This window comes from Anabrus simplex, chromosome 7 (genome assembly GCF_040414725.1).
Source record: "Anabrus simplex isolate iqAnaSimp1 chromosome 7, ASM4041472v1, whole genome shotgun sequence".
NCBI lineage: Eukaryota > Metazoa > Arthropoda > Insecta > Orthoptera > Tettigoniidae > Anabrus > Anabrus simplex.
This window is the reverse complement of record NC_090271.1, coordinates 143,384,624-143,409,986: the sequence shown is the minus strand read 5'-3', so window position 1 is coordinate 143,409,986 and position 25,363 is coordinate 143,384,624. Positions and strand designations below refer to the sequence as shown.

Here is a 25,363-nt window from a genome sequence, read left to right as displayed (position 1 = left end):
AATAGAGAAATAAAGAGACTAAGAAGGAGGTGCAGACTGGAAAGAAATAGAGTTAGAAATGGCTGTGGAAGTAAGGAGAAATTGAAGGAACTTACTAGTAAATTGAATCTAGCAAAGAAGGCAGCTAAGGATAACATGATGGCAAGCATAATTGGCAGTCATACAAATTTTAGTGAAAAATGGAAGGGTATGTATAGGTATTTTAAGGCAGAAACAGGTTCCAAGAAGGACATTCCAGGAATAATTAATGAACAAGGGGAGTGTGTATGTGAGGATCTTAAAAAGGCAGAAGTATTCAGTCAGCAGTATGTAAAGATTGTTGGTTACAAGGATAATGTCGAGATAGAGGAAGAGACTAAGGCCAAAGAAGTAATAAAATTTACGTATGATAACAATGACATTTACAATAAGATACAAAAGTTGAAAACTAGAAAAGCGGCTGGAATTGATCAGATTTCTGGGGATATACTAAAGACAATGGGTTGGGATATAGTACCATATCTGAAGTACTTATTTGATTATTGTTTGGCCGAAGGAGCTATACCAGATGAATGGAGAGCTGCTATAGTAGCCCCTGTGTATAAAGGAAAGGGTGATAGACATAAAGCTGAAAATTACAGGCCAGTAAGTTTGACATGCATTGTATGTAAGCTTTGGGAAGGCATTCTTTCTGATTATATTAGACATGTTTGTGAAATAAATAACTGGTTCGATAGAAGGCAATTCAGTTTTAGGAAAGGTTATTCCACTGAAGCTCAACTTGTAGGATTCCAGCAAGATATAGCAGATATCTTGGATTCTGGAGTTCAAATGGACTGTATCGCGATTGATATGTCTAAAGCATTTGATAGGGTGGATCATGGGAGACTACTGGCAAAAATGAGTGCAATTGGACTAGACAAAAGAGTGACCGAATGGGTTGCTATATTTCTAGAAAATAGATCTCAGAGAGTTAGAGTAGGTGAAGCTTTGTCTGACCCTGTAATAGTTGAGAGGGGAGTTCCTCAGGGCAGTGTTATCGGACCTTTATGTTTTCTTATATATATATATAAAAATGATATGAGTAAAGGAGTGGAATCGGAGGTAAGGCTTTTTGCGGATGATGTTATTCTCTATAGAGCGATAAATAAGTTACAAGATTGTGAGCAACTGCAACGTGACCTCGAAAATATTGTGAGATGGACAGCAGGCAATGGTATGTTGATAAACGGGGCTAAAAGTCAGGTTGTGAGTTTCACAAATAGGAAAAGTCCTCTCAGTTTTAATTACTGCGTTGATGGGGTGAAAGTTCCTTTTGGGGATCATTGTAAGTATCTAGGTGTTAATATAAGGAAAGATCTTCACTGGGGTAATCACATAAATGGGATTGTAAATAAAGGGTACCGATCTCTGCACATGGTTATGAGGGTGTTTAGGGGTTGTAGTAAGGATCTAAAGGAGAGTGCATATCAGTCTCTGGTAAGACCCCAACTAGAGTATGGTTCCAGTGTATGGGACCCTCACCAGGATTACCTGATTCAAGAACTGGAAAAAATCCAAAGAAAAGCAGCTCGATTTGTTCTGGGTGATTTCCGACAAAAGAGTAGCGTTACAAAAATGTTGCAATGTTTGGGTTGGGAAGAATTGAGAGAAAGAAGAAGAGCTGCTCGACTAAGTGGTATGTTCCGAGCTGTCAGCGGAGAGATGGCGTGGAATGACATTAGTAGACGAATAGGTTTGAATGGCGTCTATAAAAGTAGGAAATATCACAATATGAAGATAAAGTTGGAATTCAAGAGGACAAACTGGGGCAAATATTCATTTATAGGAAGGGGAGTTAGGGACTGGAATAACTTACCAAGGGAGATGTTCAATAAATTTCCAATTTCTTTGAAATCATTTCGGAAAAGGCTAGGAAAGCAACAGATAGGGAATCTGCCACCTGGGCGACTGCCCTAAATGCAGATCAGTATTGATTGATACATGGACAGGAAGATATTGATTGATTGATAACAGACCCCCTCTGAGACACCCGTAATTCCTCGTGATTAACGGATCTTATACTGTAGTTTGTAATGTATTATGAAAGGTAGTTAAAAAGGAAGAGGCAAGTTTGCCCGTGGGTCATTACAATAACTACAATACACTTCCTTTTCCATAAATACATTTGTAGGGAGGAAGCACAATAGCGGTAACAGCCATCGCTTCGTTGCCTTCCTTCATTTTCCTTCTGTGATGCTCTGGTACAAGCCTCGTGTAGTCCCTCACTCTGTGAAACGCAGGCAGCTCACTTCTGTAGTGAAGTCATCTACAGTATTTATTTGTTGCGTGTGTGGTTATTATGCGTTAAATCAGTGCGTAATTGTCTTGTGTTGAGAGAAAGTTATGCGATAAGCCTACGTATGTGATTTCTTTCCTTAATATTAATACTCTATTTTTTTGTTAGGGGCTTTACGTCGCGCCGACACAGATAGGTCTTATGGCGACGATGGGATAGTAAAGGCCTAGGAGTTGGAAGGAAGCAGCCGTGGCCGTAATTAAGGTACAGCCCCAGCATTTGCCTGGTGTGAAAATGGGAAACCACGGAAAACCATTTTCAGGGCTGCCGATAGTGGGATTCGAACCTACTATCTCCCGGATGCAAGCTCACAGCCGCGCGCCTCTACCCGCACGGCCAACTCGCCCGGTAACATTAATACTGTGGTCTTCTGTGGAGTCATCTACAGTTTTTATTTGTTGCGTCGGTTTTCTAGCCTTTATTGCCTGGAGAAATTTATTAAATGCAAATAAATGCATCCCTCACCCCTCGAGCCCATAACAATTATTTGTCTATTTTCTCCCCCAATTTGCCTTACACTTCAATGTTGAGTTTGTTTATGTGTCGTAGTTTACTTCTGATTGTGTTCAAACCAAAACTAGCCCCTGTAAATCCCCTGTAGCCTTTAGTTCATCAAAATAACTTGCAGGTTAGTTTCTTTCGCTATTTATCTTGAACTTAAATACTGAATTTCACAAATTTATGTGTCACCGCTTTCCCATGACGGTGTTGAGCTGAGCCGTTCGATATGGCAACCCTGTTGCCTTAAGATCAATACTGTTTTCTTAACGTGGAATGCACTTATAATACTCGTAGGGTAGGCTAGAGAGCTCAGTTAAATTAACTGTCGAATGTTAACTAAGTTATAATACTATGATTAATTACACTAATGGCTAGAATACACTGATACCATTCCTACCTAGCTACTTTGGAATTATGTCTTGACTTCCTTTTTAACACTGCAAATAAATCCAACTATTATTTAAAACCTCCCTGTATCAAGAGGACGGTGGATGCAAGTGTTCTTTTTTTTTTTTTCAAATAACCTGAAAGCGGAAGTCCGTTATAGCGTAGGATTCTTTCAGTGAACCATGGCTCTGAATGTCTCGCCCGCACCGTAAGTTCAACTCCCCGCCGAAGTCCGGTGTTCCGATAATGAACCGCGCGCGTGTGTGTGTGTGTGTGTGTGTGTGTGTGTGTGTGTGTGTGTTGTGTCTCACTGATCCGTGAGTCCGCCACTCAGCACTGGCTGCTACGAGTCAGCTGAATCATGTGCCGTAAGCCCGCCGTTGCTGCGATTCGATTCACTCGGACAGTTGGAATGAATCGATACACTTAGGGTGACCAGATATTCAGAGACGAAAAGCAGGACCTGATCGTAAATATGATGTAGCACCGAACTTGATCGCCAATTTTTCTCGTTCCTTTAAAGCGATACCAAGCGCAAAAAGCATACAACGAATTGTACATTATTTCTCACTACAGCATGATAAAAAAAAACACTGATTTTTAGATGCTATAAAAAGGAAGTAATGTGTTCCAATAACAAAAATTACCGAATGTTTTAACCTACTAACCTATTATGCTATTACATTTGTTTACATTACAACACACAGAGTTTCATTAACACGTTGCAGTGTGAAGTCACTGTGACCGGCTTTCGTCCATGTAGTATGTCACAAAACTCTACGCAGTTACAGTATAATCCAAGTTGCACCTAGTGATTACCATGTGATTTAATTTTCAGGCTTTAGCCTGGTTTTTTCATTTGTCGAAAGATTTTTCATTAATGAAAATACCCGTTCTGTAGGAGCATTTGTAGCAGGCAAGCTTAATACAAATTCTACAGTATCACCTATATTCCTGAAGCCAATATTCCTATCTTCAAAATTAGTGAATACTTCCACCCACCTCAAATGAGTTGATGTAGAAGCCGAATTCCATTCCTTTACTTTAGTAACTGTTACATATTCCCTGACATTAACAATCTCATCAAAAATCATTGTATCATATATGTTTTTCCCAGTGTACTTAAGTAAAAAATCTAACGACCTGTGTACATCACTCCATTCGAACACAGAATTAAGATCTGCCCAAATTAACACCCTGAGTTCAAAAAAAATGAAAAGTCCACTGGTCTAAGTATTCCAAGCAAGTGGAGTAAAATGTTTCAACATTTTTCTTGAAATGTGAGACATTAACTAAGCCATCATTTTCAAGGTTATTTAGTTTAGATTGAACAACTGAGGATACAAACACACAGTCTATTTGAGAGCTTTCTCCTGAGATCCTTAAGTAATTTACAAATATCCAACATAACAATATGCTGCCCCTCTAATAACCGAAAACACTGTGAAAAATTGCTGCTTGAGTATCCACAAAATTCAACCACACCTCAGACAAGGGATCATCAAAGAACTGTTTGATTACAGTTGGACACCTGCTTTTGGATTCAAAATATGATTTCAGGGCTGGATACAACTTCAGTACTCGTTCAATGGAAGGTAACCAGGAAAGCCACCTTGTTCTAGTCTAACCAAGAACTTTGGAATACTCAATTTCGACGAAATCACAAAACTCAGTCAAGGAGGCCTCACGTACAGTGTAAATGTGAAAATATGAGTAGATTTTCTGCACTACACTTGGAACATAAACCGGAAGACAGTCCACAGCAGTTTGTATCGCATTGTTGGCAATGTGAGCACTGCAACCAACACCAACAAACTATTTCTCAAGAGACTTCTGCATGATGGAATAAACATTTTAGAACCTTTCCGAAATGAGACACCGAAGTTAGTATTAGTGTTGTCTGCACAAAGTCCAACCACTTTACTTTCAAGATGGAAATCATTTAGCGTTTTCAGGACAAATGACGAAAAAATGTCAGCAGTTTCCCCTATCTGTTCTTCAAAATCTAACAATTTTACCTGTACCCCCTTGTTGTAAATAAAATAGCGAACAAGAAGGGGGAAAAGTTTGGTGGATTTATGATTTGAAGAGTATGTGTAGACCGAGACATAGTTCACATTTTCCGAGTCCTTTTTCTCTTCAGATATCGCAATGGACAGATCACATTAGTGACAATAGCTTCACACTTTGTCTTAGCTCACGAATATTTTGGTTCGAAACACTTCTGAAGCAGTTTAGACGTGCAGTGTGCCAAGCGAAATGTTTGGTTATGTTTAACGGTATGGAATGCTAAACTGCCTTCAGAAGCTGCCAATTTCTGTTCAGCTGACCCCAGTTCAGCTCCTCGAAAGAAAGTAGTGAGAAATGAGCTGGATGCAGCAGCATTGTCAGCGAGTTTGTGCTTCTTAGTATCCAAATGTCGTACAATCTCGCTTTTCCCGCCGTTAGCTATTGAAAACAAAGCTGAACATTTGGTGCAGCGAACGTCCCTTTTCGATTTATCTGGTACTATAAACGGGTAGAGAAACTGCAGTTCGGCATTTAGAGCACATTTACTTTTAACTTTCGGCATGATTACCACGCCTAGCTTAAACCACACTACCTGATCACCAGTAGCGTTGCCGACGTAATACTCAAAGCTGTTGTCACACAACTACATTGCTCAAGGGCGCCCATACCCGGGGGCAAGGTGGGGCCGCGGCCCCCCTCTAGCTCTCAGGGAAAGGCAAAAATCTAATGTAGTCAGGTGTTTTCCTTTTAAGAAAATGATTTAAAAGTCAGTATTACGTAGAAGTGATAGTACCGTCCACCACCAACAGGCAGGGGATACAATGTGTTATTCTACCACAGAATACAAGTCGCCATTTATCTTCCAAAATATTAAAAATACTACATACCCCCAGGCCTGGGCCCCTCCCTACACACTGCCATATGGGCGCCCATAAACTGCTCCAAACTGCTCTTCTCGTCGTAAAAGTAACGACCGCAACGACAACCGGAAACGGGAGTGTTTATATTTGAATCTGTAGCCATCTTAAATTAAATATTCGTTTCTTTTCATTCGTTTAAAACATTAATAATTACATATACCAAAAGAAATGAAATAATTTATAGTGCAAAAATATTTTGCAGTATTTTCGCAGGATATTTTATAAAAAGCAGGACATTTATAAAATTTTCGACCCTCTCCGCGGACCACAGATAGGGTGTTAAGAAAAAGAGTATCCTGCGAAAAGCAAGACATCTGGTCACCATAGATACACTGCTTCAAATATAGACTCAGTAGCAAACACTGGTGGCGACCAGTTATCTTCGGGAATGTCAAACAAAAGTACCGATATGTTTCTAAGTTTCAAGATAAACGCTGATTGTATTCTCTTCTTTGCAAAATAATTAAGTGAGCGAATTTTTTCTCCTCAGGAAGCCGTGACCCAGGCGAAGAAAGATGCAAAAAACCGAGGTCGTTATCACGAAACCAAAGTGAAGCCTGGGAAACTCTATGCGAAGAAATGTGACCTCGCAAAGGAGGAAGACATCCTGGCTGTCTTCAGATGGATCAAGGAAACACTGGGTGGTGTTGATATTCTGATCAACAATGCCGCAAGCGGAACGGATCTCGGTCTAACAGGTAGTTAGAATAATTTTTTTTTTTGTTATTGCCTTGATCTGGTTAAAAGTTAGACTATTATAATTAACGCCTAAGTAGAATAATGATCGTAGTATTGTTATAAGTTCGGATCTTGCTTTATTGTTGTAAAATATTTGTGTAGTAGACAGAATTTCCTTCCTGTGGCATTTATACTTTTATTCACAGAATACGCTATTTTATTTCTGTTGATATTTATGTGAAGAAGAATGAAGGGCGGCTGAAAAATGCAAGTGTAGGGACCGTGGGTGTGAGCGGGCATTAAGGATGTTAGGGAAGAGATAGTGAATTCGAAAGAGATCATTACGATTCTAACGGGGAACAGGAATGATGGTACGCCCTCCTTAAATAATGTACAGGGAGGGGGAGGAAAGGGAGAAGTTACGGAAAACAGATGGGCTAATGTTTTAAGGGGAAGAAACTGAGGGCTAATGGTTTTCAGGGAATGAGTTCAGGAGAGTTATCGACGAGGAATCGGTATGAGTCACTGTAAGTAGAACAGCAGAGGGAAGATGGGAAACAGGGAAGTGTAACAGAGGAGGGGCGAAGCAAGAGGAAAGAGAAACATAGAGTAGAGGATGGGAAAAGAGAGGTGAAACAGGGTAGTGAGATGGAGAGAAGGGAGGAGGAAGTAGGTTCTGTATAAGTCAGGGAAGTTAAGGGAGACCAGCAGACGGGGGAATATAATGAGGTGGGTGGGGTTTTGGCTCAGGTCACGGGCGACACTACTGTTAGGCATATAAGGAAAATGTGTGTAGGAAAGGGAACCAGAGTAGAGTTTAATCCAGGAATTAAGTTAAGGTAGATGTTGAAGGAGGAGGATAAGAAGAAGGTGGTAATTTTCCACTTTGGCACCAACAACGTAAGGCAAACAGTAACAGGTACTAACATAGTTGGAGATGTATGGAATCTGCTTATGACAGCGCGAGAGAAGTTGAAAGGAGCGGTGGGATACTACGTAGAAGTGATACCAACTGGAGGGTGATTGTGGATTTAAATGAGACTATGTAGTGGGCATGTGGAAAATATGTAGTTAGATTTGCAGATACTAATGGCTGTATTGTAGATGGGGATCTACGTTCAGATGGCCTTCGCTTGAACCACAATGGTTTGTTTAGAATTGTTATATGGAGGTACATCAGGGAAATGGTCTGAATCACGGACCGGTGATGGGGATATAGAGAGGTGGAAGTCCAGTAAGGACAATAAATTTGTTAGAGTTAAACTGTAAAAGTATTCTAAAGAAAGGAATAAAAAATAAGTAATTTAAAAGAGATATATTAACCAGATTTGCCAGACAGGAGTTGAAACAAGCCTAAGAAATGATATGGATGCGGAAATTTTCTCACGGAACTGGAGTGTCTATCGTAGAGACAGGATGGGAACAGTAGACAGGGGGGGGGGGGAGTATTCGTATTGATGAAAAGAGGAATTCGTAAGCTACGAAAAAGTTAAGGATGAGAAACATGAAATTCGAGGCGTAAGTCTCATCTGTAAAGACCTTAAGCAACTTGATGTTTATAGGTTGAACATACCGGGAAAGGATGGCGCTGACGCTGATGCATAATTATTTGATACGATAATCAGCTATTTGAGGAACGATAGAGAAAGGAACGTTATTATAGCAGATGATCTCAACTTACCAAATGAAAACTGGGAAGGTAATGCACATGACAGTAAGCATGACCAACAAATGGTAAAAATGTTCGTGTGGGTAGCTAAACAAGAAAGTGATGGAACCAGCTAGAGTGGAAGTATTCTAAAAGTGGTGCTGATAAAACCAGTGGGGCTCTGTAGAGAAACTGAAGTGAAAGTTGGTATAAGTGATCAAGAAGCAGTTTTTGTAGTAGTTAAAAATAAATGCAATAGAAACAAAGTTGTAAAAGTAGGACTATTAGACAATGCAATGTACCTCGTAGTTGAAAAGTAGGGCAAGGAGAATTATAAAAAAAGTAAGGGAATGGTTTAAAGCGACTGCTGAGGAGTGTGAAAATAGGTACGGTATGTACCTTTAAAGGCGGTAAGGAAGAGATTAAGAGGTGCAGGTTAGAAAGAAATAGAGTTAGGGATTGTTGTGGAAGTAAGGAGAAATTTATGGAATTTACTAAGAAATTGACTTCAGCAAAAAAAGGAGCTAAAAATAACATGTCAAACATAATTGGCAGCCAAATGAATTTAAGGAAACAATGGAAAGGTATGTATAGGTACTTTAACGCAGAAGCAGGTTCCAGGAAGGACATTGCAGGGATCATTACTGAACAAAGTGAGTACGTATATGTGTGAATTCCTGTTGAAGAAATTGTCATCTAAATTTCCAACTTCAGTCCTGACCATCAAGTAAACTATTATAACACTTTTATTGTATGTTAGTTTAAAGCGACGAACAACTCAACAAGACTTCTTCTTCTTCTTCTTCTTAACCCTAAGTTTACTGAGTAACCTGCATGTCTTCCAAGCGTTTCCTTTCTATGGCCAGCAGCTTCAAGTGGCAATAAGTGTGCCTCCATTTATTGTTGTTTATAAATTGTATCCTAGGTCTTTCTTTACGCATTTTACCTCCAGCTTCCATTCATTGTTCTCCTTTGTAACTTTCAGTTAACAAGAAATAATATGTCCTCAATATGATTTGCGTTTAGTGTTGGTTTTATTTTGTTTTGCTCATTGAGCTGACTGGAGGAATGTTGATGGCTTTCCTCGTTGGTAAACTTTTTCTATATTTCTCTTTGTCCCAATGTAGAAGCCCCAACGGAAAACTGGAAGCTAATGCTGGATGTTAACATTCTTGGACTCTCCATCTGCACTCGTGAAGCTGTCCAGAACATGAGGTCCAGAGGGGTGGATGATGGACATATCGTTCATATCGGCAGGTAAAATAATAATGATATAATACGTTATAAATCTAATTATCTAAATTATAATCCTAGTGTAGAAGATTAAAGGTAAATAATTCTGATATGTCTATTGAATTAGACAGTCTACTTCTAAAACGGCAAATAAATTAATAATCTTCAATCATTTTCTGCTTGGTCTTATCAAATGACTCCTCGGAGATTTCATTTATTGATTTTTATGAACTGCTCCACGTAACACCGACACAGGTGGTCTTTTGACGGCGATAGGATAAAAAAAGGCTAGGAGTTGGAATGAAGCAACCGTGACCTTGGTTAAGGTACTGCGCCAGTATTTGCCTGGCGTAAACATGTGAATCCAAGGAAAACCATCTTCAGGGCTACCGAACCCACTACCTCCCGAATGCAAATACATAATAATGATGTAAGTTGTAAATACTCAACGAGCGAAATGTTATTGTACACCCACAATTCATAGATTATTATTTTAAATTTAGGAACTATGTCTTCACAGCTGTATACACTTAAGAAAATGGAAATTGCAACACCATGAAGGCATTGGTCGTTTGTGTTGATTTTCAAGATATGGAACGATGTCATGTAGGTATGTAAACGATCAAAGTTTCAGACCCATTGCATTGTTGCTACAGGTCTCCCCACGTGATTGGTCGCGGAGGAATCAACTCCAGTATACGGACTCTGATGTAGCGTAGTTGACTTGCAGTCTGTGCAGTGAAGTGTTCCCCGTCAAACATGCCTCGGCGACAGAGAACAGCACGCTATCAACAACTGTCGCTGTTTGAGAGGGCTCGGATAATTGGGCTCTGTGAGGCTGGATTATCGCTAAGGACTGTCGCTGCACGTGTTGGCCGACAGGCATCTACGGTACAACGTGTATGGCAGCAGTGGTCAAATGAAGGTACCCACACTCGTAGACCTGGTACAGACCCAGCGCGACAGACAACTGTGAGAGAGGATCGCCGCATCATTCGGATTGCCCGGATGGAACCCCACGCAACAGCAGCGCGAATTCGAGCAGCTGTGGCACCCCACATTACACAACAAACAGTTGGTAATCGCCTGCGTGCAGCTGGCTTACGAGCCCGTGTCCCTACAGAAGGTGTTCCATTGACCCCACAACAGCGACGTGTAAGGCTGGCCTGGTGTCGAGAAAGATCGACGTGGGTCGACGAATGGCATAGGGTCGTCTTTAGTGATGAATCGCGCTTCTGTCTTGCCCGCAGTGATCGCTGGAGTCGTGTGCGCCGACGTACCGGGGAGAGGGGTAACCCAGATCTTATTGGCGAGAGGCACACGGGGCCAACACCAAGCATTACGGTCTGGGGAGCTATTGGCTTTAATGTGAAATCACAATTAGTGCTTGTTGAGGGTACTATGACTGCTCAAGAGTACGTTGATAGGGTACTCAATCCAGTGGTTGTCCCTATGACGGCGAACATCGCTAATGGGATGTTTCAGCAGGACAATGCCCGGGTTCACACTGCACGCATCTCCAGAGAAGCTCTCCACGACATCACAACCATAGAATGGCCCGCCAGTTCCCCGGACCTCACTCCTATTGAGCATGTGTGGGACATGATGTGTCGACAACTGGCCAACCGTCCTCAGCCACCCACAACTCTGGAACAACTGACCCGTGCAGTGCAGCAAGCATGGACCACAATTCCTCAGGAAGCGATCCAGGGCCTTATTGACTCCATGCCTCGACGAATTCATCAATGTATTGCAGCTCGTGGTGGGCACATCCTGTATTGATTGTTGTCCAAACTTGCGATCAGAGGGACCTGAAAGTGTAATCATCGAAGCACAACCGAACACTCGTCCTGCATGTTCAATTGCAGCAATGTAGCACCACTCCTTCTGGGTGTTACAATTTCCATTTTCTTCAGTGTTATTTGTTTATTTATTTATTTATTTATTTATTTATTTATTTATTTATTTATTTATTTATTTATTTATTTATTTATTTATTTATTTATTTATTTAACTTTGCAGGCTTTCGCCCAAATACATGTTCACAATACCTGAAAAAAATGAACCATACCCCCTACCGCCTCCTAACATATATAATTGCTAATTTACATCAACCCAAGACATATAAAACTAATAAAACAGAAAATCTTTACCTTCTAATCGGAGGCCTCGGCAGTACGGCAACACTGATATACAGTATATGTAACTCTTAATTTAGCCAATATTTTCCGCCTCAGGTTGAGAAAATATCATCGTCACCATCATAATCATGGATTATTCAGTCCACAGTTTGGTCTGTTGTCACAAAATAACGGCAAGCTGTTCGGTTGTTTGCAGTCCTTTTCATTGCTACGTAGTTTCACATTCCGGTCTTCCTGGATTTGCTTGAGTATAAATAGCTCTATATCTTGGTCTTCCTCGAGGTCGCTTTCCGTTAATGAATCCCTCCAGAATAATTGTCATCAGCTAAGAATGGCGTAATGAGAAATCCCTTCACGAAAACGAACATGAAATGCCCTCTTTTGAGAAAGATTCAACTATCCGACGTATCTTTTGATTCTTCTTCTGTATCACAACTCCACGTCTCTGATCGATTTTTGGATTCACGCACGTTTCCTATACCCTGCCATTTCTAACAAGGCAATACTGCATTTAATGCCATTCACGAAAACATACCTGTGTGAATGTATTTTTTATGCTCTCAGACGACTGAAAACGATGTACAGAAACAGAGCTAATGTAGAGAATTATCTTCGGATTGAAGTGACTACACTAGAACGAGACCGAAAATGGCTGGCCTCTGGAAAACAGCATCCTCCATCTCATTCATCCAACAACTGTACCAAATGAATTTTCTCAAGTAAATTTCCAGATACAGGCTGTTGTAATAATTAGGCAAATGCATTATTGTTTTATAATTATTATGTGTTTAGGAAGTATGTTTATGCAAATGAAGTTACATTTAACTTTAAAGTTTAAAAGAAAGTAACTGTAGGTCTATATTATACGAAAACAATTAAAAATGGTAGCATTACGAAATACTGTCTTTTGTTTACTGAATTAAGTATTATGTTCTGTGGGTATTGGACATGCATGAGATGAGCTGACGGGGCCTCACAGTTAAAATATTTGGAACACCCTGATTTAATGTATTCTTAAGAGAAAATATAAAAAGCTGATCACGAACCACAGCACAAACCAATAGCACAGAATAATTTGTTCCGTGCGTAACCCGTGCGGTCGTCGCAGATGCCAGAAAGAAAGAAAGAAAGAAAGAAAGAAAGAAAGAAAGAAAGAAAGAATTGTCAAATAAACTCGACGAATAACTTTTAAATATCCGTAAATGATTGCCATGAGCTATTTTTATTATTATTATTATTATTATTATTATTATTATTATTATTATTATTATTATTATTATTATTATTATTATTATTATTATTACGCTTTTAAGGCCGCATTGGACCACTGCAGTCAATTTCTATGATGTTTTATGGTTTTTTTCGTTTCTGTTCTTCCAATATTTCTTCATTCTGACTGATATTCGTTTTCGTTCTTCTTCTGAAAATGTTCTTTTCTCTTTTACCGATTTTTTGGTAGGAATCTAATTTTACTATTCTTCAATTTATGTACTTTGTTTGATTTATTCTTTAAATCCTCCAGTGTTATGTCTAATTCTTTCATGTCTTCTTTTATTTATTTTATCCAGACATTGTTGTTTTCGTTTCCAAAGCTTCTCCAAAATTCTGTGTACTAACCTGTCTCGAGGTGTTCTCAACAGATGACGAAAGAATGATATTCTATTCCTTCCTATGAAATCCGTTATAGCTTTTATTTCCGGATATACAGCTGCATTTGGGATGATAAGCCATTCTCCTTCTTTTTGGTACTTCTTATTAATACATGTTAATACGTACTATTCTTCTTTCTATTTTTAAACTTTTGTCTATGTTATTCTTTTGCCTTATTTAAATAATGTTTCACTTCCATAAGTTATTTCAGGTTGGACTACAGTCTTATAATGTTTCAATTTTGTATTTATTGACAAACATTTCTTGTTGTATGTGTTTCTGGTTACTTTTTGGGCTCTGGATAATGTATTCGTTCTCTCTGTCCAAGCATTTTTTCATTTAATTTGTATGTTATACTTTCTCCAAGGTATTTAAATTGTTTTACGATTTCTATTTCATTCCGACATATCAGAACACTGCTTATTAAAAGGGGATCTATTGCCATTATTTTAGTTTTTCAAATGAATTGTTAATCCTATTTCTCCAGCAAAGTTTGGAGACTTGTGATTTGATTTTGAGCTTCATTAAGGTTATTAGCTAGTAGTGCCAGATCTGCAAATCCTAAGCAATTTAGGCTAATTTCATCTTTAGTGTATCCAATTTTTATATTTTTGTTGTTCTCTGTATACCATTCTCTCTTCAAGTATTCCAGAGTACAAGTGGTGATAATACATCACCTTGTTTTAGTCCTGTTCTGATTGTGAATGCTTCGGATAATTCTTCTCTAAACTTCACCTTTTAGTATTTGTTAACATTAAGCTTATCATTTTAAATAATTTAGGATGTAATACAAAATTTCGTAATATTTTTAATACTGAAGGACGGTGAATGCAATCAGAAGCTTTGCGAAAGTCTACGAAAGGGATGATCATTTGTTTCTGTCGTCCTTTGTAGATGTCCATTAATAATTTTAGTGTTATGATTTGATCTGTACAACTACGCCATGGTCGAAATCCTCACTGGTACTCCCCTAATTCTTTCTCCAGTTAACATTTGTACCGACTGTAAATTATTCTCGAGAATACTTTATAAGTATAATCCAGGAGTGATATTCCTCTATAGTTATCAGGATATGTTGTATCTCCTTTCTTGTGTAAAGTTGTCCGATAGTTCGGTAATTTTTCATCATTCCAAACTTTTATCAAGCATTGGTGAAGTGATTCACTAATTGATTCCGCTGCACTTTTCCACAACTCGACAAATATTTGGTCTTTCCCACAAGCTTTATAATTTTTCAGTTCTTTAATGACTTGATTAAATTCATCAAAGCTAGGGGGATCGGTATTTTCTGGTGGAGTTTTAATGGGCTTGTCCGTGTTTATATGAAGTAGTTCTTTTAGTTCTTCACAATTCATTAATTTATTGAATGTGTCTGCTGGAATTTGTGTATTATCTTTATTATTATGTGCCATATTTCCGTTCTTATCTTTTAGCAAAAGCGTTGGCGGTTCATATTTTTGAAGTTGTTTACTAAATATTTTATAGTAATCTCTAGAGTTGGTATTTTTGTGATCTATTTCTATTTGTTGAATAATGCTTTTCTTGATGTTGTCTTTTAATATTTCTGATTTTTTGGGTTAGTTTTCTTTGCTTGGTAAATTATTCATACGATGTCTCTGTTTTCTGACTTTGATGGTTTAACCATGCCTGGTGTCTACTTTCAAATGCTTTATCGCAGACTTCAATTCCACCATTGATGCTTTTTCCTTGGACTTGGTAAAGCTATCTTTTCAGCTATGTCTTTAAGTTTCGGGATAATCTCGTAATTGATCTGTTTTGTCAATGTCTCGAGTTAGTTCTTTATACTGTTCATTGTTTATTAGTTTATGGGGATCATAAACTTTTTCTCAATTTACATTTTGATTTTTGTTTCTATACTGGTGTGAATTTAATCTTGATTTCTACAAAAGTCTATCAATCTTATGCCATTTTTATTGGGCTGTTTATGAGCTGGTCATTTTTCTATTATGTCCCTCTATCTCTTTTCTTTTCCTAATTGTGCACTGAAGTCGCCGATTAAAATTTTGGTATGAATTTTATTTATATTTGTCACTGTTTGATCTAGGAGGTCCCAGAATTCATCCACATCTTCTCTGGTTTTCCTCCTACTTTTTTAATCATTTGTTATCATGCCTTTATTGTCAGGGTCGCGATTCTTGGGGATTGCACCTGAAAATCTATTATCGAATCAATTATTTTCAAGCTAACTATTTATACATACAAATACTAAACTTAAATTCATATCAAAGTAGGCCTATTAAAATATTACTTTTATGGTGCTAATATCACTGTCTCGCTTTCAGTAAAGAAAGTAAAAGTAAAATCACGAACTAGGGACTGGATTAATAATAATAATAATAATAATAATAATAATAATAATAATAATAATAATAATAATAATAATAATAATAATAATAATAATAATAATAATGTTATAGGTTTTACGTCCCTTTTAACTAATGCAGATTGGATAGCACGCTCACTTCTTCGGACTGCCAGCTGAAGGAATCGGTAAACGTTTGTTATCCTACTTCAGATGTCTCAAAACAATTCCTTCTTGGTTGGTGGACATCGATAAGGATCTCTTAAAGTATGGAATCTCAGAAAACAGACATTTAACTCCGAGTATCACTCAAACACAAACTTAGACAGGTTCACGAAGAAGAAGTCCCAGCTCGACTGAAGCATGTCCATTCTGGTGCATGGAAGAAAGCACACTCCGAAAGGATGAAAAATTGGTAGCCCCGCAAGAAGACAAACAAAAATTGGTGGCTCCCCAAGATGACAAACAATTGAGATCTAGAGGTCTTTAGTGGCCCTAATGAATAATAATAATAATAATAATAATAATAATAATAATAATAATAATAATAATAATAATAATAATAATAATAATACCGGGCTGAGTGGTTCAGACGGTTGAGGCGCTGGCCTTCTGACCGCAACTTGGCAGGTTCGATCCTGGCTCAGTCCGGTGGTGTTTGAAGGTGCTCAAATACGTCAGCCTCGTGTAGATTTACTGGCTAGTAAAATAACTCCTGCGGGACTAAATTCCGGCACCTCGGCGTTTTCGGAAACCGTATAAGTTGTTAGTGGGACGTAAAGTAATTAACATTAATAATAATAATAATAATAAAATCGGGCGAGTTGGCCGTGCGGTTAGGGGCGTGCAGCTGTGAGCGTGCATCCGGGAGATATTGGGTTCGAACCCCACTGTCGGCAGCCATGAAAATGTTTTTTTTAATTTTCACACCAGGAAAATGCTGGGACTGTACCGTAATTAAGGCCACGACCGCTTCCTTTCCACTCCTAGCCCTTTCCTATCCCATCGTCGCCGTAAGAGCCATCTGTGTCGGTGCGACGTAAAGCAGTTTGCAAAATAATAATAAATGTGGCCTTACATTGAAATATGACTTATCACAGTTGTCACTGTCCACGCTGTAATGTTTATTACAAATTCCCTTTTTGAGATATGTTCTTGTATGTTTGCATTACAGTGTTGTTGGACACAAAGTAATTGATGCTGATGGTGCCATGTATTCCGCCACCAAATATGCAGTAAGGGCTCTCACAGAAGGATTGAGGAAGGACTTCGTGGAACACAAGAGTAACATGAAAATCTCGGTGAGTGAATAACACGTTTCATTCTGAGCAACGTACATTTCCTGGCACACAAACATTTCTTGTCTTACTCTCTAACACTTTTCAAATAAACAAGCGAAACTGTGGTGTGTTCTAAAGAAAATCTCATCTGATTTCAGTTATAAAAGGTTTGTACAGAAACAACTTGGCCTAAGCAAGAATGGTTTTAGAATTATCATCAACTTAACGTGTGAGACGAGGATGCATCTTACCACCTCAGCTAAAGTCTACGATGAACATATCATATACAATATAAAGGGTGAAGCCGACAGACGTAGGGAGGTTGTTCAGGGATACCTTTTGAGTGTATTGGTATGAGGGACCCGTGGTCTAGCGTGGCCCATTACAAAGTAATTGCATTTCGTTTGGTTTGTTGCCCCAGATAGCTTTATACCTGTATTGCACTGAAAAACGCCGGGGTGTCGGAATTTTGTCTCGCAGGAGTTCCTTTACTTGACGGAAGCCAGCGATGCCGCGATCATGATGGTCGACATTTTGAACAATACCCGGCAATACCCGTAAGGAAACAGTTCTACATGTGTTACGTACTCACTGACAGAACAGGTTGAACACACTGTGACAAAAGTGTACGTGTTTCGTCTGAGGGTTGTTGCATTACTCTGTGTTTTGAGTTCTACGTTTTGGTTATTGAATATTACAGTGTTCACTAATATGAAAAATATTTTCACAGAAACAAGGATGATTTGGATAACAAACCGAATATATCGTAATTACGTTTGTTTGGTTTCGTGATGTGATATAAAGAATCGTATAATTATGATGATACGTCTTACAGCACATCCCTTTCTTTATTCTGAACGTCAACTGTTAACGGTATACATTAGAAAGAGAAAATAAAACATAGAAAATGCACAGATAAAGAAGTTATGGAGGGTCATCTCAGTTCTCCACATCCTCCCCACCTTGGTCGATCTCCAGAGGGAAGACCAGCTGTACAGGCCGACAAATCTTCGTCCCGTTGGCCATCTGAAGGACGAGGGTTCATACCTTATTTACCTGGTCTCCTTTCTTCGTTTCGCGTCTTTTGCCACAGATGTCTAGGTCGCGGGTCATCTTGAAGTAGCGCGATGTCTTCTACTCGGATACACGGCACTCCCTCTTTTGTCTGTTTGGAAGTCGAACTTCATGGTAGCCCTGAAGTCACGAAGATACTCATTCCTCCATCTCTTTAGGAAGTCCTCCTGCATTTTCTATGTGAGTCTAGCCTCCTTCTTGAGGTCTGTCTGGATCGTGCATTCGGAACCGATGGACAGGGTAGTTAGTCGTTTACCATTCATTCAGGGAATGACTTCGACTCAGTGTCTCAGATTCGTGAACGACCTCCGAAAGTCTGTCTGTCGGTCGACTTCGGCTTTACCTGTGTATAGACAACTTGGAAGGAGGATTCTCGATTGGTGGGAAGAGAATCAATAAGCTCTCGATTGGTGGGAAGAGAATCAATAAGCTACGTTTTGCGGACAACACCAAATTTGAAGCCAGCAGTATACTGGAGCTTGCCGAGATAATGGATCGTGTTCAACATGAAAGCTGCAATCTTGGTATAGAGATCGAGTGGAGCAAGACAAAACTAATGTGTCAAGAATGGTGCTGTGATTCAGCTAATACGGCACCTAAGCAACCTCAGTCAGTTTACACATCTGGGTTCAATAATCGAGGATACAGGTAGTTGTGAAAAGGAAATCAAGCGTAGCATCTTGCTGTGACTTACAACTATGGTAAAATTAAAGAAGCTCTGGCAAGATAGAGCAATTACATTGATTATGAAGAAATTACTAGTCCACTCAGTTGTGTTCTTGATTTTCATTATGGATGCGAGACTTGGACCATAGAAGCTAAAGATAGAAACCGAATCAACGCCTTCCAGATGTGGTGCTGGAGAAGGGTTTTGCGAATACCATGGACAGCCAGCCGAAGAAACGATTCTGTTATCCGGGAAGTTGGAATACAAGGCAGTCTAGTAGAGATGGGCGAAGTGACACTGTTGACTGTCTCGAAACATTCGATGCGGCACAGCGAATTTCTTCGAAGCAGTATGTTGACACACGGCGCACTTCCGTCTCGGACTACAACAGAAGCATTGTTATACCTTTACATTTTTTTGCGATGGCGTGGTGAAGCAGTGTGTCGACACATGGCACACTTCTGTCACGGACTACAAGAGAAACAGTGTTTTACTATGGCGTGGTGAAACATGAACGACGCTTCATACTAAGTTCAACTCATTGAATAAAATGTTCCACGTTCTGATATGATAACATGTGAGGTTCATGAAATATTCAATGAGCAAATGTACGAAACAGATGATGTACAGATGACGTAGATGATGTACAGTATAATAAGTACCAATATTTAGTAATAAAATGCGTTTGTTTCTTCACTGCGTACTTAAAATGATACTAAAAGGGATCAGTTTTACAGTTAAAAGTAAACTAAAACAGTGACTTATTTGAATAATTATAAAGTGATTAATGAAATTTAAGAAAAAATTGTTTTTTTGCTAGGGGCTTTACGTCGCACCGACACAGATAGGTCTTATGGCGACGATGGGACAGGAAAGGGCTAGGAATGTGAAGGAAGCGGGCGTGGCCTTAATTAAGGTACAGCCCCAGCATTTGCCTGGTGTGAAAATGGGAAACCACGGAAAACCATTTTCAGGGCTGCCGATAGTGGGATTCGAACCTACTATCTCCCGGATGCAAGCTCACAGCCGCGCGCCTCTACGCGCACGGCCAACTCGCCCGGTTAATTAAAATAGTAGGCAGGCTATTCTGTGTTACAAAAACCTAGTAAAATAGTAGTCTAAGTAAATGAATTAACTTGAATAATTATACAATGAGTAACGAAATTTAAGAAGAGTCCGAAATAGGAATTTTACGTACATTAACAAACAACTTAAATTACGAAAGCATAGTGAGATAGTTAAACTAAATCAACTAATTTGAATGATTATAAAATGAATGATTAAATCTAAGAAGAGTTCAAGATAGGTATTACATGTGCAGTAACAGACTTGACCTAATCCAATTTAAAAATCTACTTCAAATTAAAGTTTAAAAACATCGTTTTCGAAAGCTTTGCAATTGACAAACGAGAACGTCTTTCTGTTATAATATGACCATGCTTTGAGAATAATGTTTTTTTTCCTGTGTAAAACGAAGATCTTACATTGTGGAGTACATTGTTCTTTTATTATCTTGACTCGCGGTTCGGAATAAGAAGTGTCTATTAGGGAGTGCGGCTCATTTTCACGCGGAGTGTCTTTACTGAGGCGAGAGGATAAACATCGTCACTACTTCAAAGGTTTGCTGTTTCGAAGCCAACTCTACAGTCTAGTCAGTTAGTATACTAGGGAATCCTGCAATTATTTGGCCACATTATGAGGAGAAAGGGTAACAACCCGGAAAAGCTAACAGTACAAGGAGACGTTAATGGCAAGTCTAGAGGACGAATAAAAAATAAGATGTGTTGATCAAATCGCAGAGATCACTAAGTTACCATGGAGAACTACTGTCCGGCTCAGACTCGAGTAAATGAAATTAAGTTGTTTTATTTTTACCATATTAAACTGAAATGAATATTCACGTTATGCTCGACTGGACGGAAGTTGCAACAAGTACATACTTGGTATCGTGGGTGAAGTGCGTAATTGAAATCACCAGCCAGAAATAATAATAATGATAATAATAATAATAATAATAATAATAATAATAATAATAATAATAATACAGTACAGTTGAATTACATTTTATTTTATTTCCACTGATTAAATGTAATATGTAAATAATAGCAGAATATAACCATAACAGCAAAAAAAAGCATTAAACTTTCCATTAGGCAACAGAAGCTAAAATAGGCAATGAAGGCAAAATAATAACGGGTCCTACCGTTCCCTAATGTACGGGAACCTGTTTATCTCTCTTTGACACTTCGGTATATCCATCCATTAAAAACCTAACTTCTGGGCTCTTAATTCTTTCCTTTATCAATTACTCCAGGCTTCCTCCTTTGGAATGGATCGTCCCGCTGCACACTTCGGGAGTTCGGACAGAAAATTACTCTTGCGAAGCGCCTGTTAGGTCAGGCCACCCATCTTACTGAGCTGTATATATATCCCAAGCAGGCACATCGGAAGCATAAAAGTAAACTCGTGTCCTCATCCCGAGGTGATGCAGCTCTTTTCAGGCACACCCCCATTGGAGGTGAGCTGCATGTACCATTTTAACCACATACCAGCCCTCGTGCCATTCTTAAATTTCTGGCAGTACCGGGAATCGAACCCGGACCCCCGAGGACGGCAGCTAATAACACTAACCGTTATGCTACGGAGGCGGACACATCGTAAGCATGACGAATGTCGGAAGTGTGGACTGAAAATCTACTCCTCCGAAACGCCTGTTAGGTCAGGCCACCCAACTCACTGAACTGTATGTGTCCGAAACAGGCTGTACAAACTGTAATGTATCATTGTATGGTAGAGTAATTTTTCTGTCCTTGTTATTTCAGTGTGTGAGCCCTGGAGTTGTGAGAACGGAATTTATAAATAACCTTCCCAAGTACAGAACCGAGGATTGTCTTAAGTGGCCCGGTCTCCACTCAGAAGATGTTGGTGATGCTGTGCTTTACGTTCTTGGAACACCACCTCATGTACAGGTAATTATATTCCAAGTACACTTTCATGTATCATGTAAGCTAAGCTAATTTCAAATAGTATTTTGTTATAACACTTATCTTAAAACATAAATAAGAATGTTCTGCAAAGGAAACATTATTCAATTTTCAAAATTATACACGTATTATTCTGGGTGCATGGGAGATATTTACAAATATTATTTCTGCTGGTTACTGCAAGAACCCTGAATGAATGTATGTATATCTGTCTATTCACCCCCTTAGTCCCGAGTATGCGTGGTGGTGATTGTTGTTTTAAGAGGAAGTACAACTAGGCAACCACCCTAAATTAACACTAATTAGGGGGGGGGGAATTCAGGGAGTCAAACGCTTCGCAAAATGAAGGTATCGGCCAAAGAATGACAAGGGCCACGAAGGGCGTAGAAATGAAAGACTCCCTAGGCCTCGATACCTAACATCATCGAGGTCGGTAAAGAACAAGAGTTGACCAAGGGAGGTCGGATATGATAGATGAAAGTAAGGAGCCTGGCATAAGTAAGTGGAAGCAATGCCGGTACTCAGCTAAGGGCCCCGTGGTTGCCAACCTAAGCTTCCAAGTTGAGAATTCCTGGGGCTCTTTTTGGTCGCCACTTACGACAGGGAGGGGATACCGTGGCTGTTATGCTACCACCCCCACCCACAGAGAGTTATCGGGGATGAGATGAAATTAAATTCATGGCACGCTTTTACGGCCGGATGCGCTTCCTAATGCCAACCTCAGTTCGGAGCTTAATTAAGATAAAATGCAAAATATGGCTTCCTTCTTAATAAATCTATATATTTTTGTGTCCCGTCCTCTGTTATAAACTCTCAATCACCACCACCTTGTATATATGCAGTGTATGTATGTATGTATGTATGTATGTATGTATGTATGTATGTATGTATGTATGTATGTATGTATGTATGTATGTATGTATGTATGTATGTATGTATGTATGTATGTATGTATGTATGTATGTATGTATGTATGTATGTATGTATGTATGTATGTATGTATGTATGTATGTATGTATGTATGTATGTATGTATGTTTCATTCCATTCTTAAAAATTATTCAGTATTCTTTCATTTGATTTCAGATTCACGAGGTTATAATCAAACCTGTTGGAGAAGTTCTTTGAAGTACCTCGGATGAACAATTATGTACCGTCCCGTAACTTCAGATAACTTGAGGAGGCAGCATATTGCGCTACAATTTTAAATTACGTTGCTTACTGAAGCGTAGAACTTATGTATACATAAAGAGCTTCTATTTCGGGTAAATTGCTACTAAAATAACCGAAAAACGAATACATCTTTCCAGGTGAAAATACATCCTAAGATACTGCTTACCCGAAAATGTTTGGAATGGCTTCAATTTTTTTTTAAAATGAAGATTCATAATAAATTTATTTTAATACTGAATTACTTATTTCTTATTATTTTTCCTGTGACGACATGATTTCTTAAACTGTTATTGCAAGTCAATTCTGGAAGTGAAACCTTTAGGATGTTGTGTAGAACTTTGAGAATAGAAAAAGTTCATTCAACAGCATTTAGACAGCAGTCTATTGGGAGTATAGAACGTGTATATAGAACCATTATCGAATACTTTAGGCACTGCATATGCAAAGATCAAGATAACCGGGACGAATACCTACCAAGAGCTACTTTCGTGTACAATACGTCGCGACACAGTAATACAGGGTTTACTTCGTATGAGCTGACATTCGGGCGAAAGTAAATATACCCGGGATTTTAGAAAAAAAAAAGAAAAAGAAACAAAGTAGACCTACAACGAGTTTCAAAATTCAGTTGAGCACCTAACTCGTAGATTAAAAGAAAACCATGACATTGCACGAAAGACCCTAATTCACAGTAAAGAGAAAGAGAAGCAAAAGTATGACAAAACACAACATGAAGTGATCTTTCAGATGGGAGATCAAGTATTGCTGAGGGATGACAGTCTAAGGCAAGAAAATTTCGTTCTCGATACTTAGGAACATATGTCATATAAAAAACTGAAGGAGTAAACTGCCTATTAAATGTCAAGAGATAGGGAAAAGTGATCAAGGTACACACGAATAAATTAAAAACATACACTTAACTTGGGTCATGTAATTAGAGAGATTTGGCTCCCTTATTTTGGCCGCAGTTGATTCACACACCCATATACTTTGGCGTTTTTTATTTTGGAACTTTCGATGGTTGCTGGTGAGGTTAATTTGAAATACCTACTCAAACTACGTAACTAAATTTAGGGGAAACTGGAAATTCTAACCTGATTAAAAAAGGATCTTTCATTTTTCCGCAGCCGTGTAAAGTACAGCACATAATACACATTGCGAGTAATTGCCTTCGGAAAGACTATGGGATGCGAGGCCATAGTCTAGTTGTCTCCTCGCAACATTGGGAGACTGGAACCAAGGAACCCAGTCCCCACGCCTTCCTAAATTCAATAGGAAGAAGGAATGCCCTAAGTAAACTGCAAGAGTAGTACCTCACATTATAATGTTATTAAAACAACGTGCGTGTTCTGACAGCTCCCAGTGTGGTAGTAAGGGATAGCAGTTACTACGGCAACCAGTACACGCCTCCCGTTTAAGCCAATCCCAGCTACTGTCATGGAAAAAAGTATAGACACCCGAGCTAAAACGTTAGTAAAAAGTGTATCCTTTGTTCCACTTAGAAACAATCTACACCAAAATTTAGTTTATTTTATTCTACGTTTAATTATGTGGAGTCAATTTTTTATCATACCCAATAAAATTTTAACGCAGGTCGAAGAAAAAGGTGCCGATAATTTTTCCATTTCCAACGGAAAGCTCGCTTTGAAAATTCATAACTTTAAAAGTATTGATCTGATCGGTATCAAACTTTAATATGTCTTAACCCTTTGTTACCTACCAGTACAAATTTGTACCAGGTATTCACAATTTAATTATAAATCATACGTATGTATTACAGACCCCTGCAGCCTACCAGTACATATTTGTACCTTCTACTTCTAATACGAGCTTTATGGAAATAATTTTCTGGTGTAGCACTAGATGGCAAGGTATTTATCGCCAAGATGTCCTACAAGCTGTCATCAAGTCACGTACTACGATTGAATGTTCATTTTTCATTCATTTCAATTAAAATTATGCAATATTATTGCCTGAATTACATTATTAGTCCTTGCTCTGCTTCACCAAATGGTAATGTTACTGATTTATCACACATGAGAGAAGTTATTTGTTGTAATGTTGGTAGTACAAATTTGTACTGTCAGGCTTTAGTGTGGCTTGCCTGTAAAACACTTCTGCCAAACGTTTACATTGTGAAAATGTGAGTGACAGTGCTCCGTGTAAGCCAACTTTTTTTTTTTTTTTATAAAGATGAATGAATCTTTGAAAGAAACTGAAATTTCAGTTCTGATGGAGACATTACGAATACTGATAGCTGTTCTGATGTGAGTGATACAGATGATGATGGTGCGATATTGATAAAGTGTTTTTGCAAGCGTTGGGGAATGAAGAAATCGTGAGTGATGACGATTCTCCACAGAATCAGGAAGAACTTG

The 25,363-nt window shown here is 38.7% G+C and overlaps 1 protein-coding gene across 1 annotated transcript in view; it reads left to right on the top strand.

Annotated features, from left to right (window-relative positions):
* Positions 1-23,223, top strand: part of LOC136876981 (farnesol dehydrogenase) — a 30,037-nt gene extending 6,814 nt beyond the window's left edge. The window contains exons 2-6 of the mRNA XM_067150757.2: positions 6,626-6,833; positions 9,589-9,718; positions 16,983-17,109; positions 21,652-21,798; positions 22,899-23,223. Coding sequence (XP_067006858.2) covers positions 6,626-6,833; positions 9,589-9,718; positions 16,983-17,109; positions 21,652-21,798; positions 22,899-22,940 — 654 coding nt within the window. The 3' untranslated portion in view covers positions 22,941-23,223. The remainder of the gene's footprint in view (positions 1-6,625; positions 6,834-9,588; positions 9,719-16,982; positions 17,110-21,651; positions 21,799-22,898) is intronic.
* Positions 23,224-25,363: the final 2,140 nt, after the last annotated feature.